Source organism: Pimephales promelas, chromosome 15 (genome assembly GCF_988280905.1).
Source record: "Pimephales promelas chromosome 15, fPimPro1.hap1.1, whole genome shotgun sequence".
Taxonomy (NCBI): domain Eukaryota; kingdom Metazoa; phylum Chordata; class Actinopteri; order Cypriniformes; family Leuciscidae; genus Pimephales; species Pimephales promelas.
The window spans coordinates 13,241,269-13,259,528 of NC_142783.1; the positions used below are offsets into that span (position 1 = coordinate 13,241,269).

The window sequence follows — 18,260 nt, forward strand, 5'->3', positions numbered from 1 at the left end:
GTGAAGCAAAAGACAAAGTGTTTGTCTGAGTGCATTCCAAACTTGGTAGTGGTAACAATTTTAGTGTGATGCTGCAATTCATACCTATATAACAAAAAAAGGTCATTACCATTTTAATTAAAAACATTTGATTTTTATAAACTCAAAGTTAATTTACTGCCAGCTTACTGAGATACAAGGCATAATGTTTTTCTCCACGGGAAACCAACAGAAATGTGAAGGCTTTGTTGCCCAGGATCTTTCGCTCTAAAACATTGAATAGATTCAAAGTTTGGAAATTAAATCGATGTGCCTTTTCAATAGTTCATGTACTATAAATTCAAATGAATACCCATCAGGAATACATATTAACCACTCAGTGTTTACACTAATCTAAAAGGAAATGTATGGCTAACTGGTATACTGTGTAAGGTAGGTTGTTTTCTGTGGATTCAAACAGTGTGAACATACAAAAGCAAAAAAGGAGAGCAGAAAATGGGTTGCAAATTCTTCAGGATATACTTTATTGAAGTAAAATGCCTTAACAGGCAGAGCACAGCAATGTCATTAATAATTTTAAAAAATCTGACACTTTGGAAAACAGTATACTGCAATTTTCTTTTTTCTTTTTTTCTGACTCTGTTCAGTTAGTTACTGTCAAAATGGAGAAACTCTCTTCCCACATTCAAAAGTTTCCAGTCAAGAAACAATACAACATACATACCAATACTTAAAAATTGAGAAGAATATGCACTACCTGTTCACAGGGGTTAATCAGAAGAGTCCCACTGCAGAACAAGAGTGACCATTTCACATAGATATCTTTATACACAAAGTCATCATAAAAAGCACAAGGCGTTTTACCCCATATTAAGATTAAATGCATTTCGTCACACTCGTGCCATCATTCATCACTGTTATGATATATAGGATTCTGTGCTATGTACAATGTAAACATCTGGGCTCAAAACAATCTCAAAACGTCAATCCCATCAAGTCGTGAAGTCCAACTAATATCCCAGAACTTATAAGAGATGATAACGGAAGATGGGGAAATGCAGCAAATATCAATAACTCAATAACCCTACTAGCCAAGAGTTCATGTTTGCTAGTACACAGGGAGATAAACAGAATGAATTCTCAAAAATTGTTTAATATTGCAAGGCTAGGCCAACATCAGTGCAGGAAGTGATGCCAGGGTGAGTCAAGAAGAACAGAAAAAGAATAGAGGGTGGATTGAGAAAATAAGTTAGTCATTAATGCTTACTCGAAGTTAAAATCATCAAGCAGTACCCAGATAGAACTCTGCAAAATTCAATCTTAAAAGGTTAAAGTGCAGACCAACATTGAAGACCTGAGGAGGGATTTCGACAGGAGAACTGCTGATTGGTTGGCAGAGTAAAAGTACAGAGACCCAGCAATTTCATATTAGTTTCAGCAACCTGGTAGTAAGCACTATACATCGAAAGCGCACATGCTCATTGGCAACCCGCAGGCACAAAAAAACGCATAGCCCATTCAAACTAGTCACTCTCACATGAATTTCTGGCAAACTACGAGTCCTCTTCAGTGTCACTGTTTTTCTTGTAAATTGGCATGTTGATGCTATGAAAGGCAGGGACCCAGCGGTTGTCATGAACTCCCACGTTGCATCCAGGTGAGTCTTTGTGAGATTTGCGACAGCACATCCAGTAGCCTGGGCCATATGGTAGTGCCTGGCAGTAGGGCTTATGATGCCAACGGCAGAGCGAAACATCACCACGGTCATACCGCTTCTTGCACTGCTTGCAGGGATCGTCTTTGTAGCGTGGGTCGCTAACCCAACGAGAGTCTGCTGGCCGTACGCCATAACTCTCAATGATAAATTTAAAGTAATGGCAGGTGCACTTGAGGGCAGCCAGGCTCTCAGTAGGCAACAAGCAGAAGATTTTTACAATGATGTGGTGAGGCAGGAAAGCCATGTACTGCTGAGGCTCCAAAAGTAGCTGAATCTTGAAGCGAGCTTCTAGGAATTCATGAGACACTAGGCGGCGTAATGGAAAAGGCACAGGCTCCTGATTAACTACGCAAGTCTCTACTCCCTTTGTCTCCTCAAAGTTTTGATGATTTTGCTTACCCACAAGTCCATCTCTGCAAGACACTGAAGTGTCCACAGAAGGCTCAAAATCCTCGATGCGAGAAGGCTCTTTGTTCTGAGATTTGCTCTTTGATGAGATTTGCTCTTTTAGAGGCTGAGAAGATTTGGCAAAAAACAACATGCCTGGTAGCGGCTCCTCATTGCACTCTGAACTGGCATCCTTTGGCAAGGACTGCAGGCTATTTACCATCTCAACAGCTGTGCTAGTTCCCTGTCTTGCAATACAAGAACTTTCTTCCACCTTGAGGGCGCAGTTATCAAGCCCACACTGCAAGGTCTCGGTCACCTCAAGGGTCTTAGATGGGTAACACAGCTGGTCTAAATCACTCTCCAGTTCTGGTGGGACACTCTCAGCTCTACAGTCCTGAGGGACAGAGGGGGACACTGGCTGAGATGGCAGCAGGTAAGGTTCTGAGCCGGCTAGAAGCACACGCCCCACCTTCCTCTGTAAGCTGTTGCTTCGAGACAGGGTTCCTCCACCTTCCCGGAGGCTTTGTCTGCTCAGGCACTGAGACTCCAACTTGGCCACCATATCCAGAACTCGAACAGACTCGCTTTCCTCCTCCTCCTGCTGCTGTTCTGAAACCTTGGACTGTTGCTCTGCAGGTTGAGGGATGGTTCCAACTTTGGACAAAGTGATGCTGCTGGTGCTTCGTAAGGATGGGGGTTTGGAGCTAACCTGCTGGTCGCTTGCTCTTTGCTCCAAGTATGCCACCATCTCCACCACAGAGAGAATCTTTTCATTCTCTTCTCCTTCCATCCTGACAGCATCCTCTGCAACTTCTTGGCATGGACTGATGTTCTCATTGAGGGCCTCTTGTTGAGACACTATCTGTATTTCAGATTTTGGTAAAGGAGGTTCTACACTTTTTGTTTTTTCCAGGTTTCCAGACCTCCTCCTGCGCTTGGCCACAGACCAGTCACCATCCCAGCAGCCTTTGTTTTTCACAGAGACAGTCCGCAGCTCTGGAGCAATGGCTTCTGTTTCTTGAGGTGTTGAGGTGTTGTCAATGACACTATTGCAAGTATTGCCGCACTTCTGAGCTGCAAAAATGGCAATTTTCTCTTTTGTGTTCCCAGGTTTAATGACAGCCCATATATCCAAAGATCCCTCGGCATCCTCTCCTTGGTAGATCCTAAGTGTTCCATCATTCTCCAAACCAGTTGAAGGTGAGAGCAGAACTAAAGAAGAAGTAAATGTGACAGAGGATGCTCTGCTCTTGCGGGATCCACTAACTCTAGTAGTTGGTGCATTGCTCCCACTGTTGGTGCTACATCGGAGGGTGTTGGTGGAGATGACACTGAGGGGAAACCGGTTGGCTGTACCGTTGCCAGATGAGCCCATGAGGCCACACGACTGGCGAACTCCCCACTCTTTCCTAAACACTCCCTGCTGGTTGACATGGAGGCCTCTTGTTCCATCGTGCACAGATTCCCGATGTATTTCCTTATCTAGTGGTTTGGGGTATGGCTTGAGAAGCATGGTAGTACACCTAAAGAAAAGGGATAAAAAAAGAGAATTTCAAAAATCCACTAAACTGTTCCACTAAAGGGCAAATAAAAGAGAAATGGCAAGAAAGAAATTCTTTTTTTTTTTTTTAAAAAAAGAGGAGAAAACTACTTGTACTATTTCCAGGATGCACATCCATCTTAAAGAAATATTTCAGTCAAGTAGAACTTAAGCCCATTCATTTAAACTACAAATAGACTTAAAATATGGGCCAAGTTGAAGGGACTGCTACAAATTTTGCAGCTTGACAGTCCATGGTCACTACATGCTTTCTCTTTATGGACAAAAAGCAGCATATTTTGTTAAACATGAGGTGGAATAAAGTGCTAATTTTAATTTTCAGGTTAACAAGTGGTTTCCAATCCTGATCCTGTAGTAACCCAACACCGCACATTTTTTACTTCTCTCTTATTTGGCACACCCATCTGGGGTCTTGGAGTCTTTACTAATGAGCTAATATGTAGAATTGGGTGTGTTTGGTTAGATAAACACCCCCAATATGCAGTGCTGGGGGTCCTCAAAGACAGGGTTGGGAACCACTGAACTATTTCTTTAAGATGCATGTCTCCAGTCAATGAACCAAACTCAATACCAAAAAGTATATATTTTTTAATGTGCATGATTCATAACATTACAACAGTGGATTCTGTTTAAGCACATTAGCTGTAAAATACTAAAATGATTAAAAAAATAAAATCTTGAAATTGATTCTGAAGTCAGTGCAGCGGGTGAGGAATGCGTTTGGGTCTGATGATTCCGTTTGTTGTAAAACGTATGCAAAATGGCAAATAACTCCTCCAGCAGAAGTAGTTTCACAGTGAGCACAAGGGCTAGCTGTTCCCTCTGGCCCTTAGGCTGACATAATGGGAGCAGAGCCACCCAGGTCCAGACACAGCTGGGCTCTAACACAAGTACTCAGCTGACACAGACACAGCTGCCCTACAAACAAGCCTGCAGCACCACCAATAGCAGTATCTATGTGTGGGAGGACTGAACTCTCAAAGACAAGTGCATATAAGGCATTCTTCAACAGCAGATTCAGACCTGATAAAGTGGTACTAGGGATTCTCACGTGACAACATGGGATGGCATTCGGACACTGTGGACAGCCATTTCGGAGCCAAAGTGAGTGTGGGAGGCGGCAGTCTTGCTCAAAAAGGGAGGAGGTATGTGGGTCGCAGCCATTTATTGGATGGCAAACATGGAAAGTGCCATGTCTATTGAGAAGAGAGAATAGCATTTGGTGTGTCCTTGGAAAGCTTGCATAGCCCAGCACATCTCCTCCTGTGCCAACCTCCCTTTGTGGGAAAACAGCGGGAGAGGCCAATCTCTAAGGTCAAAATCGTTTGGTTGAGCTGTTGTCTTGGATAAAAAGAGGGACAACACAAAAGGCAAGTCAACAGTGTACCCATATCCATGGACAATCGAAGCCACTCACATTTCCTGGTACAACCCTGCCTTGGACTTCCTGTTCTTACAACATTTTTATGTGCTAGCAAACCTCAAACATAGCAGATTCACTTTAGATGTACATAAATTCAACATTTGGAAATAACTTGACCTGACATAAAAGACAACGTAGTCTGATTAAAAGGTCACCACTGAAATAAAAAGCTAATGGATTTAGATAGATAGCTAGCTTCCCCCCTTTGGTCATGAAATAAAAGCTAAACATCTAATTTGACTTTTGTATTGATGGATGACAAAATACCACATAAAAGAGACTGTAGCGCTGTACTGATTACTTCAAAACCTCTAAAGAACCTCCCAGTTTGCACAGAAACACACTGCAGCACCATTGCTGGACAGGAGTATGATTACCCTGGAGGTATGCCAGCTCCTATCTGGCACTCAAATGCTGATTTTTACTCATTACACAACCTGGCAACAACATACAGCTGCCGCCCAGCCCTTGCCCTCAACGCACTCACAACTCAGAGTTTCCTTAAGACCATGGGCCAAAACACATGTGTGAGCTAATGATAATTTAAGGGCAAAAAAGCACAACAACATTATGTAAAAAGAAAACAAATACCCATAAGTGAACAGCAAAACATCAGATTGAGTAATGAAAAGGATGATGTCTTCTTGTAAACGCTCATGACTTCCTCTATAAGCGGCCTGCCAGAGGACCTGGTAAACTGATTGGGGAAAAAAAAAACTGAACAAGGATGAGGTCACGATTATGAAGACTACATTGCTCCAATTGTGTTGCAACACTGTGTTCTTCCTAAAGAAAAGGCTGAGCATCTGGGTCTGCACACTCCTGCACATGTGCTGCCGCAGTCTATAGCTTGGCAAGACAAAACAACAGAGGGGTAACTATTGTTGAGATGCGAACAGGATCTCACTTGCTGGATGCATACAGAAAAGCTTCTTTTTCTCTTCCCACTGGATACCACAATATGCTAAAACCTACGTTTGTTTGCCATGGTAAGACAGGATGGGAAATTGTCAACATGAGAACCATGGCTAACAGTTCTAGCACCGCTCAGCACAAAATTCAATATACATGTTCGAAACAGCTTTAAAGTTTTTGTTATAAAAACATTTAGCTGAGGGCTGATGTTGGCTGTTGTGTCCAAACAAAATAATGAAAAACATCCCCGAAGGAGGTGGACATCCGTGATGATGATGATGAACAGATGAAAGAGAGTTCATGTCGTTTTTCTGGAAATGAACAGCTGAAACCAAAGTTGACTCAGTCTATCTAAACAAATGTAAGTGAGTGAATTACCGTCAAATTACCCTCAAAATGTGTGATGTCATGTATAGGCTTGAGTGCAGTAAGTACTAATTACCTCCAGACTGATGGCGGACAGGAGGCTCGTAACCGTGGTTCCCGGTAAGGGGTGGGGTTGCAGTAACTGATAGTTTCACATTTCTGAGGCATTAGGGTCCTCCCTCCAGTATGAGCGATGTCTCCCAACAGAAGAGCTCAGGACTCCAGCCTCACTGCAAAACAACATTGATGGACAACAACACTGAGAACAGCTTGGCTTTCCAACTTGAATACACATGTACATTCTATATAAGGACGGATTCAAAACAAGACCCTAATGGTATAAACTTATAACCAACTATAGTTTTTTTTTAAAGTATAGTTAAATTATTGCAGATATTTTTATTAGTTTGTACAGTAGTAAATGCATCCATTAGAACAGCTAAAGAAACTTCTAAAGACTCTTCCATGAGGACTTAACTATTGAACTGTGTTAACTATTAAAACAATTACTTTTAACTCCTCTTATTTCTCTTTCTGTGGTCTCAATCTATGTACTAGCATATTTGGGACTTTTTTAAGCAGTTCTGGAAACTTTCACTGCAGCACGTCTCTTATTTTCTGTGTCCTTAGGTTTGTGAAGCTTGTGTTGTAACTTTTGTGTTGCGAGTCATACATTTTTAGCATAAAAAAAGGCAAAATATGAATAAACTGTGTAAGATTATGCATATAAACATATGCACAATCTTACACAGTTTATTCTTAATAAAAAGTTTAAGCAAAATCCAATCTGCACACATCGATTTATACCAATAACCCAGACTGATTTATTTCAAAATTGGTTCTCTTGCATCATCTGGTTTCTATGAGCTGCAGCTGATATGAGCAATATGCTGCTTTAAAAGGTTCTGCACACTGGTTAGTGGTGAACAAAACATGCCCTAGATGTTCTTTAGTACCATTTTGTAGTGATAAATCTTCTAACCACTTGCAGCTATGGCTAAATGCTATGCTGCCTCAACAGAACATGAAACTCTAAATTAAAAAAAAAAACAAAAAAAAACAAACAAAAAAAAACAATTCCAGCCTTTCTGCAATAACGGTAGTATTAAGTACCGGTAGCATTGAGTACCGTGTCAAACCGGTACCCTCTGATAGACACTACTTTCAAACGCTCCTGTGTGTATTTGTGGAAGCGCTCTGTGAAGAGCAACAAAGGCGTTGCACATTATAGCCAATCATAGACACGTTTGTTGAGTGTGTGAACACAATGCCCAATCAGCGGCGTTTAAATGGATACTCCACTTTTTTTGGAAATAGGCTCATTTTACAACTCCCTCAGAGTTAAATGGTTGAGTTTTACCGTTTTCGAATCCATTCAGTCAATATCAGTAACCAGACAGTTTCTGGTCTCATTGACTTTTTTTTTCCTACTATGGAAGTCAATGAGACCGGAAACTGTCTGGTTACTGATATTCTTCTAAATATCAGAAAATCGACTGAATGGATTCGAAAACGGTAAAACTCATCGGTTTAACTCTGAGTTGTAAAATGAGCCTATTTCCAAAAAAAGTGGAGTATTCCTTTAAGTCAGAATCCGATTAATACCAGTCTGCGCGTTTGTGAATCGTTTTGTTATAACCAACCACGTATAAATGATGATGTAAATAAGAGATTTCCGGCACAGTATAGGCAGCATTTTTACGGCTGCAGCTGAACTTAAGCTTTGGTTAAAGCGTTCAATGGTCAGTTACTATATAGCTATAACCTATTCATTATTTAAATTAGTACACTGCAAAGTTTCAGGTGTGACAACCGTATTAAAATGTGGGATTGAAACTGAATTTGCGATGTTTGTCAAAATAGGTGGGTGTATTAAGTCTGCCAATTGTCATGTTAACTGTAATGCAGTGTTAATAAAAAAAAAATAGCAACAATAGTTTTTGCAATGGTACCGACTAAAATTGTTACCATGACAACCCTACATCAAAGCATCACAGATTGACCTCTAGACTGTATAAAGTAATTGTGCATCCTCAATTGAAAACACAATTAAGTTTACCTTAAATAGCCTATGAGGTCTGCAGTAACCACTTGTGAGGGTGTAATTCCAAAATAACTAGGCTATCACAAAGAGTGACACAGAAACCTACATAAGAGACAGGGAACACTGATGGGAAGAAGCTTTAATAACCTGATTTGGTAATAAACTGGGCCACAGCACCATTTTGTTAAGATTTAATGCATAATTGTACACACACACATATATAATTGCTATAGTAGTATGTCATGTAACATGTCAAATGATAAAAAAAGAGATTCCCACTCTGAAGGTCAAACTACAGCTCTACTGATTATGACAGACTCATCAGGAAGCAGAAATAAAATAGAAACGTGCACATGTTGAACAGAACACATGGCTCTGAATCTCTTATGCCCATTCCTCTCCAGGGGCTAGAAAAGCAGCCAAGCAGTTTGTTTTCAAAGAGATACTTCCCCCATTAAGAGCAGATAAGCCTGAAAAAAAAATGTTTTGGAACAGTTGCCCCATGTCCCAACATACGTCCTCACCGAAACGCTTGCTAATGAAACAGACACTGGCGGAGCTCACCAGCAGACAAGATTGCATAGTCTCAATGGAGAGACCAAAACAAAGCAGAGATAACTTCATTTCCTCTTTCTATCCGTGTTCCGAGTACTCATGTTCATGCAGCTCCTGGGGCGGATCCATAAATTAGAGCAACTGCCTAACAGATAGCCAAGTCTTTCTCTGAAGCACATTTTTTTACACTTAAATGACAAAAAAAAAGTATACTCACATTTATCCAAGCTATTCGGCAAGTCAATGCATTGTAAATATCTCCGGTGCAACATTACAGAGGATAGCATGTACACAGTGTTCAGCACAGCACGTGGTTTTATTGGTCTGACTGAGACCCTCCAGAATTTCACCTAAGCAGCTGTGATTGGCCGGGACAGGAGGGCTCTGCTTACAACCACGTGTGCGCCTGCCAGAGGATATAAACGCAGGTCTGATAAGGAGCCAATGGGCTATTCACGATCCTTGCATGCCTATAAATGGCAAAGATAATCAATACTTTTGGACCTTCCCTGAAGAAGAGGGACTGAGTGCACAATCTGCATGTGCAAACTTCGCAAGCAGTGATGCAAGCAAAACAAAATGTAAGACGAACAGTAACTAAAATTAAATTTAAACACACAACTGCACAACGTATGGTGTCATTTAAGGGCCAGGGAACGTCTCATATCGCACTTCCGTTACCTGAACTTGCACAAGCTTTTCCAAAAACAATGGCGCTCATTCAAAAGGAGAGGTGGGGCGGCTCCGGTCCTAAGCTTACACAATGCCATTTCCAGACCGTCTAAAACAGACCAACTGCTACAATGGCTTTCATAGATCTTTCCAGATCTCAGACGCTGTAAAAACATAAGAGCATAAATCAAAGAGCCATGCACCTCTCATGGTCCAAACCCAAGAATTTTCAGCTGCTCTCCTAAACAGAGGAGCCTTTGAGTTTGTTAAAAGTGTCTTGGAGTCCAAACTAAAAGGGATAAAGGTCCATGGTATAGTCATGTCAACTCTAAAATACTGCACACTGCAAAGTATGCTGCCAAATATGCATCAAAAATTACAAATTTTTTTTCAAAGAGTAGCATGTTACACTGGTGTCACATGACCTCACTACACTGCATGATTAAAGTGGTGAGAAAACCAAGCTTTTAATGTTGTTTGTCAATGTGGTGTTTTTAATATGCTTTAAAACAAACCATGTGCAAATTCATAAGCCAACACAATTGCTGAGTGTTTTCTCCTTAAAAATGCAGTGAACCAAAGACACACTCAAAAACACGGTTTGAAATTGCTGGTGTTTCTGACGTCACAAACTACCTTGTATCGTCAATGAGAGGCTCTCAGAGCTGGTGTGAGTGGAGGTGGGACTAATTTGCATATTTATAGAACAACATATACTAAAAGAGGCAAGGGTGTAGAGTTACACTCAAGCTATTTCAAGGCATGAAGAAAAAAAAAACATCCAAATTTGTCACTTGGTGATTTTGGTGAATGGATACTATTGACTACAGGGGGACTTTAAATGATTAATTTAATCCAAAATTACAAATCTTTTGCAGTTTAAACTAAATATAAATCAAGAGATTTTACTGCAGTTGATAATAGTTCCAGTGCATTCATCACACATGAAATTAAAAGGTCAAGTTGAGCGCTTTGCCCATGAAATACTACTGATACAGTATTTCATGCAGCATGCAATAGATTCTAGTGTTGTAAAAAGTACCATCTATGAAAAAAGTCAAAACTATACTGTAAAAAAATGCTACAGTAAAAACATGTTAATGGTTAACTTGGTTCTCTTACCATATACGGTGAAAAACTGTAAATGGTTTAACATCTCATATGCAATTTTACTGTAAAATACTCTCAAAATGAATGGGTTTTGCAATTAAAAACTGAATTACCCATGTAAAAATAAATAAAAGTAAAAGTTCCAGATATTTTAGCTTTGATATATATTGAAATATCTATATTTTTGACAACACTAGAGTGCACTGATGTTGTTGTCCTAAAATGTAGCACATCTAAGTACATTTCACTTTCAGCAGACTGAGCTGAGGTTCACTTCTCTGTTCTTCAGTACAACTTCCCTTCTTCAAACATTTTAAAGTAACTCTGTCATTTTCTATTTCAAATCCAGCATGTATTTTTCAATGCACATAATCTGCTGTAATATTTGATTTGGACCCATTTCAAATCAAAGCACTTGGGAGTTTTCTTTCCCATAACTGAGCTGCAGATGGGCTGTGGTGCTGTTGTGCAATGATTTGCCTTCTCAAACGCTTTCTTACACGTTCTTGGGTCACAAACAAGCTTGCGATTATCTTTGCCCTCTCTGTCCTGCTATTTTGATTGCTACATGGTTGCAATATGTGCTGATGTTTAAAATTCAATAATTGGTTAAGCTAAAAGTCAATAATCAGACTTGTAAGTCCAAATTGATTACTTAGAAATTATATACCTGCAACATACTGAATCTATAAAGAAGAATCAGTTTTAGCTTAAGATTATCATGACAAAAGAGTGTTTGAGTAGATACACAAGTCTGTTTGAGAGCAATGTTTGCATAGACTTTATTATGATCCATGAACCAACCAGTGTTAACCACTCAGCAGGTTGAACTCCTTCCAAAGAGGTTAGTAGTTCAGTTGGATACAAAATAAGACATCAACAACTACCAGTAAAGCCTCCGATTACCCAACAGCCCAAGCTCTGAATTTCACATCTTGATAGAAGTTCACACATGCTCTATAATTGCTTCTGTGGCACTTTGAGGGACCGTCCACTCACAATAAGGGTGTGTGCATGTGGAAGTGTCCTGTTGCCAAATACTATGCTGCTATTCTGACACCATACTAGGAATAGTTAGGTCAGGACAACAAGCATATCAATGGCCCAACCCAGCACAAGCAGCATACAAATACAGCACCGATATACACAAGGTCCATTGCATGCCCTCAGACTAAACCAGGCCTTTGAACTCTTCGCCAGCTGAAACCTGATAGGCTGCGCACACCTTGTGCAATCGCCGTTCCAAAACAAATCTGTTACCATTATAACTGCTATCTGTCTTCTCTCTCGCTCTCCTATTAAACCAGCCGCTGTAATAAACGTCTGTAATGAGCAGACATGTGAACACAGCCGTATGACCTCAATAACAAGGTGTTCCAGCTACGCCAATGTTCCTAGTAGGAATCGACAGACCATCTGCACTCAACAGTCACTCCCTGTGAAATGTGAGTTTAGCATGCACAAAAAGTACTCTAATGTGGGCTTGTGTATGAAAGAGGAGTCAAATATGACAACTTTGTAGGGGTGTTACAATATATTGTGCCACAATATATCGCAATACAAAAATGCAACAATACATATCGTGGATAGTGACAATATGTATTGGGGATAGCTCCCCCAAAATAAAAATTACTGCGTGAGAAAAAAAAAAATTATTAAACTACTATATGGGGGAATATTTGTGGGTCCTGAAAATGCCAAATGACTTCTCACCCTAACCCTTACCCTAACCAGTAAAAAGTGTCCAACATTATTTTAAATATATCTAAATATATTAAATATATCTAGTCAGACAAAGTTCAAGCATATTCGTCTAAAATAATTCTGTATTTTCAGCTTCAGAATCATGAATATTTTTATTCTGGTGCTACCATTGTCCTTGGATTACCGAGTCCAAGCCTATTCATTTAAACCCACAATGTAATATCAAAGTTAGCATTTTAATCAACAGTACGTTTTTTGTTAACCTTTTATCACATGTCTTGGAGTATCACAATAATATCGTATCGTGAGTTCAGTATCGTGATATGTATCGAATCGTGACATGAGGGTACACCCCTACAACTTTGTATGACTTTTTACATAAACTTTTAAAGAAGTCTCTTATGTTCAGGAAGGTTACATTAACTTGATCAATACTTGATCTTGAACAATATAGTAGAAACATGTATATTGTGATATTACACTTTAAAATAACTTTTCTATTTTCTATTATACTTTTCTACTTTCTATTATATTTTAAAATGTAATTTAATATTTATTTATTTATGTATTTTCAGCATCATTACTCCAGTCTTCAGTGTCACAGCAGGATCCTTCAGAAATCATTTTAATATGATGATTTGCTGCTTAAGAAACATTTCTGATTATCAAATGTGTGGAAACATGATTTTTTCAGGATTCATTGATGAATAGAATAGATAGTAAAAAATAAAATGAATTTTTGAAATAGAAATCTTATAGATGTTTTACTGTCACTTTTAATATTTTTCATATAAATGAAAGTATTAATTTCTTTTTTTTTTTTTTACTTTACCAGTGTCTATACATCATATTTTTTTATTCTGATAAAAAAATCTAACTTTAGTGACATTTTTAATGACTAATATATCGTCATCAATGAGGTCAGCTTGTTTAAGTGGATTTTTTCCTTTGCCCAATTATCCAGTACATTAGTCATTCAGGCAAGCCACAGACTTGCTGAATTTTCAAAGCATGTAGCTTAATACATCCCCGTTGTGCATTTCTGCCCATAAACATTAGGCAAAACCATCATGTCAAACCAGAACAAAAACACTTGGTCAGAGGTAGACGAGAAAACAGCATGCATTAAGACTGCATTATTAATAGTGAAATAGATTTCACGTGCCGCCCAAATAATGCAGAGTGTGTCAGCCACGGTTTAACATGCCACACAAATACTTCAAAGCATTTCAAGCTTGATGAAAAACACATTAAACCCCCATTTCGAAAAAAGGCAACGCAATCCAACCCACACACTATCCTGCAGACTTGTCTATGTTCAAGACAAAAGCTTGTCCCAACCTGCTGGGTATTTCTTCCCTGCGAGAGGCTTGTATAAAAGCCTTCAGTGGTTTGCAGAGTGAGGTAAGATACACCTTTCTGCTTCACACTTCCCTTTAGCCAGCCACATGACTCCAGGACGAGTGACCAAACAGGTTCTTAAGCTGTGGAAGTGGTCCACTTGTCAGACTTCCCTTGCAAGCGCTGCAGGGCTCATTGCATTCAAACAGGTGGCCTTGCTCAATTGTGCTTTATGAAGCGTTCACTTAACTTGGTGTATTCTCACTGCATTAGGCAGACAGAAAAACGCCAAAGGAGAGCTGCTTCTGCAATTCTGCACGTTTCAACATGACACCGGTTGCTTAAATCAATACTTTTACTTGCCAAATAAACTTAAAATACCTGCAAAATAAACCAACCTCTGTATTGAATGGTCTGATAATGGGAATTGTTTAAAGTACTAATTTGACGTGGTCTGAGAATATATGCTGGATTTCTGTGGCATGACTAAAATAACTTGACAAAACACTAAAAACTTCATTTGCATGTCATCACTATACAATTATGGTATGCCTCTCCATCAGTCAAGAGTCAATAAACACCAGTTGGTGTTGGACTTTCTGAGTTGTGTATTGTAAAATGTATGTTTGCTTTACAACAACTTCACAGGCTATTCTGCAACTCAAGTTGTTGTTTTTTGCCCCAGACCGCTTGCTTACTGCGTTTACACCGTGGGGCGGGAAGATTATGTAGTGGCGTTAAACTGCGTGCGACTGCTCCTCCCAGTCTGCGCATTTGTTTTGAGTTTTGAGTGCGTTTTGAGTTTTGTATGAGATTCCAGCTGTGCTGGTTTTGTGTGCGATTGGTTTACTAACGAGGTAATTAACAAAACGACAGAAATGAGACGAGCACCCAAAGCGTATTAAGAGAGCTTGTAATGCTAGATATAAAAGTAGACGCTCGTTATCAGCGGACATTAACCGTGAGATGGATGGGACGAACGCGCGCCATCGGGCAGAAAGTGGTAAGGACCAATCAGCATGTTCAGCGCACAAGTCCCACCCCGAAAGTTCCCTAACTCTGAAAAAGTACTACCTCGCCAGCAGGGACTTTTGGTTACGCTTCCTATTACAGAACAGGACTTATAGTGTACTTACCTAGAAAGTACTGGCTAATAAAAGGTAAGTACATGGAACAGGGGTAGGTTTAGGGGTAGGTTCAGGGTTAGTACTAGTTATTACCCAGTAGTAATTGTAGTTTTCTAACATAATAGTATTTACATGGGTAACTGGACTGTAAAAGGAAGCATTACCGGACTTTCTGGGGGGAATTTATACCCGGAAATTCATTTAGACCCTGGTTCCTGCGGTGTAAACACACCGAGTACCACCCCAAAGTTCCTAGTTCCTGGGGAAAGTTCCTGTGGTGGAAACGTGGCTATTTACATATAGACTGAAATCTAGATTTAAAAACCTTGTAGAAGAAAAAACATTGAGATCAAGGTGTCACCCATTGACCCACCTGAATTAAAAAAACCTTACCTAAATGCATGTATCTGAAAAAACATGGCGTTTTAGAAACAAAAGGACAGCAGAAAATTGCTGCGACCACAAACAAAACTACCCCACACCATCTGACAAATAACTGTGAGAACATTTATCACGTCTATAACGGGATGTATGGCCTGGTTTTGACATGCCACATAACAGCTGACCAGCAAAAGATAAAAGCCACTCTTTGCACTCCTGATCTGCAATTACCAAAACCGTAGAGCCTCAAAATGCTCATTCCACCTCCCCCCATTACGGAAAAACAAGGCTTGCAGATCAGCCCAAAGTTGGTACCAACTGACCTGTTAAAAACAAGCCAGGCTTCAGATCAAAATTTGGCTACAAGCATGTCTTCAGGAAAGCAGAATTGTACCAACTACAAAAAATTTGAGATATATCAAAATTATTTTTGTTTGACCATTTTCAGTTGGCTTCTTAGTGTCTCATAACCAAGGCCTATAGTGTAAAAGAAGAAAGTAATTTGTTTTATTTAAACAGACAATGCATTTAATAAGCAAATATTTCTTTAATATATCTGGTAAAATAGATTAATTTCTGCATCAGGTATAACTGAGATGCTTGTATCAACACATTACCCTGGGGGCAAAGTTCAGAAATCTAATTAAGAGGTTAAAGGTGGCATATGTAATAATTGAGGTAAAAATATCCAAAAAATGAGCTACACGCATCAAAAGAATGAGAAGAAATAAGTGCAATGATGTAATTAAAAAACTGACAAGTTATAGTGCTGCCGAGATATAAACCTAAATTAGCATGCTAAATGACTAGCCCCGGCCCGGTAGGTGTCGTAATACCAGTTCCGGCCATGGGAGGCGGTATGCGGCCGGGCAACATTACCACCAGCCAAACTGCAGTACACGAGTGAGTCGCGCTCGCGCCGGCTTGTGTGTACTTGAACCTGATGTCAGTCGTGTGGAAATACAGCCCAACTACATTTCAGTTCAGGGAAGAGTTCAAAAAATGATTGGTTGACATTATGCATGAGGAATACATTTTGGTAAGTTGTAGCATACTGTATCTTTCACCAGTGTTCGGGTTCTTTTTCCATTAGCTAGTAGAGATGATCGGTTCACGTGCGTTAGGGATCTGTGGCGTAACATGTACAAGCGCCAAAACGGTATTTATTGTTTGAATTGCATAATAAAATTGACAGAATCTGAGAACTTAACTAACCTGCTTGCTAAGTGTTAATTGCATGTGTCTCACGGTGAATTCGTGAGAGCTGGCAGCTCTGAATTTCGCTAGGTTGATCAACATCAGCGAATGCTGTCTGTCAAATTAATTCAAACTAACAATAAAAGTGTAATATGAACAAAACGAATACCGTAAACTTAAATTAATAGCCTGCAGGCTTTTATTTTCCCATTTCGTCAAAATGCAACAGCTTGTTTTTGAGACAGGCGTCTATGAGTCGGTCTTCATCATTTAGTGTTGAGATGTTGTTCATTTAGTCTCTGATCTCTAAAAATCTCCAAATGCTCCACGTGAAACTGCGGTCTTCCGACCTTTTACTATCGTGTCAAATGATTTGAATAATATGCGGAGAAAGAGAGCAAAACAGCGCTCGTTTGTGTTGTTTGAAGACGTGAGTGCGTGCGGCAGCGGCACAACACATTTTCTGGAGGTATACTGCCCCCATCTGTTATGGAATATGGAATATTTTTTGATTTTTAGTTCCAGAAGGCACCGTTAAACATTATAAGTTCTTTGCTGATTTAGCATCTCGCTCACATCCAATATGTTCTCTCAGGTCAACTAATGCACATGATGTGTCCGTGTTTGTGTTAAGTGACAGCAAGTGGATGTCATATAATCATATTCACACAATTAGCATGTTGTTGTGATTATATCATTATAATATGGCTTATGGTGGGTATCATTCAGCATGTTTGCCAAATTCTCAATTGTAGGTCATTTAAAGAGTTCAAGAGAGTCAGAAAGTCATTTCAAATGTGACTTCTTGAAAACCACCAAAACACTTATAATTCGGCATATCTGACAGTATAAGACACAATTCATTAAATTAATAAAAACAAACCTGAAAGCTAAATGAAAATAACCAACATGGGAAACAGAAAAACTTAAACTAGGAACTGGCCATTGCACCAAAAAAAAAAGTCGTCAACAAAGTTATTCATTAGGGACCACAAGTTAAACACGAGTAATCTGCACTTATTTACAACCTTTTAAAATGACGGAACCGACAAATAAATCCATATTAATATTATGAGTTATTTTTTCGAGTTATAAGTGTGATAGTACTGCGTCTATCCTCATGATTAGCACTAAAGCTAACTGACAGAAACGCCATGACATACATCTGCTCTCTAGAGGAGAGAAAAAGGGGAGTACTTAAACAATTATATGCATTTAAATACACATGCATAATCAATAAATGATCAAAAATAAGTCATTTAGATTCTATTAAGGATACATGTCCTGTTTTGGAGGTGTTTAAATGCTAGTTCCGCTCATATGCCAAACTGAGTCAACAGAGAAAAAAACACTGTATAAATGCTACATCTAAATCACTTTAGATGCCAAATAAATCAATTTAAACTCTGGTAACGCCACATATAAAAGTATTTATGACTGACACGTAGAAGTAATAACGTTAAGCCTAACATGAGGAAATAGAAAAACTGACCTGAGAAAAAATAGAGTAAAAGTCGAAATGGAGAGGTGGAAACTCTTCGCCGACTTGTTCTTCTGTCTTTACTGCAATAAATTCATATTATCTTGTCAGAATTTTAAGTCGTGTGTCCTTCAGGACTCTACGCTTTATTTCTGTGTGTGTGATCAGATCAGGTGAACGCGCAGCGGGCACTGCCTCTCATATATTGCGAGCACGCGCATAAAGGCACGCTCGGGAGCGTGCACGCACCCACCTAGAATAGAAGCTTTTATATACACACACATTTTTACATTCTTTT

At 39.4% G+C, this 18,260-nt stretch overlaps 1 protein-coding gene across 2 annotated transcripts; it reads right to left on the minus strand.

Moving 5' to 3' along the window:
- Positions 1-475: 475 nt before the first annotated feature.
- Positions 476-18,159, minus strand: fbxo34 (F-box protein 34). 2 transcript variants are annotated; one of them, XM_039673639.2, is made up of 3 exons: positions 17,975-18,159; positions 6,428-6,581; positions 476-3,609 (listed from the first exon to the last, which is right to left on the minus strand). In XM_039673639.2, exons 2-3 carry the CDS (start codon positions 6,517-6,519, stop codon positions 1,533-1,535), a joined length of 2,169 nt encoding a protein of 722 aa, XP_039529573.2. In that variant the 5' UTR covers positions 6,520-6,581; positions 17,975-18,159; the 3' UTR covers positions 476-1,532. The 2 variants fall into 2 exon arrangements, with proteins under 2 accessions (XP_039529573.2, XP_039529577.2); XM_039673643.2 differs by lacking the exon at positions 17,975-18,159 and adding an exon at positions 9,168-9,636.
- Positions 18,160-18,260: the final 101 nt, after the last annotated feature.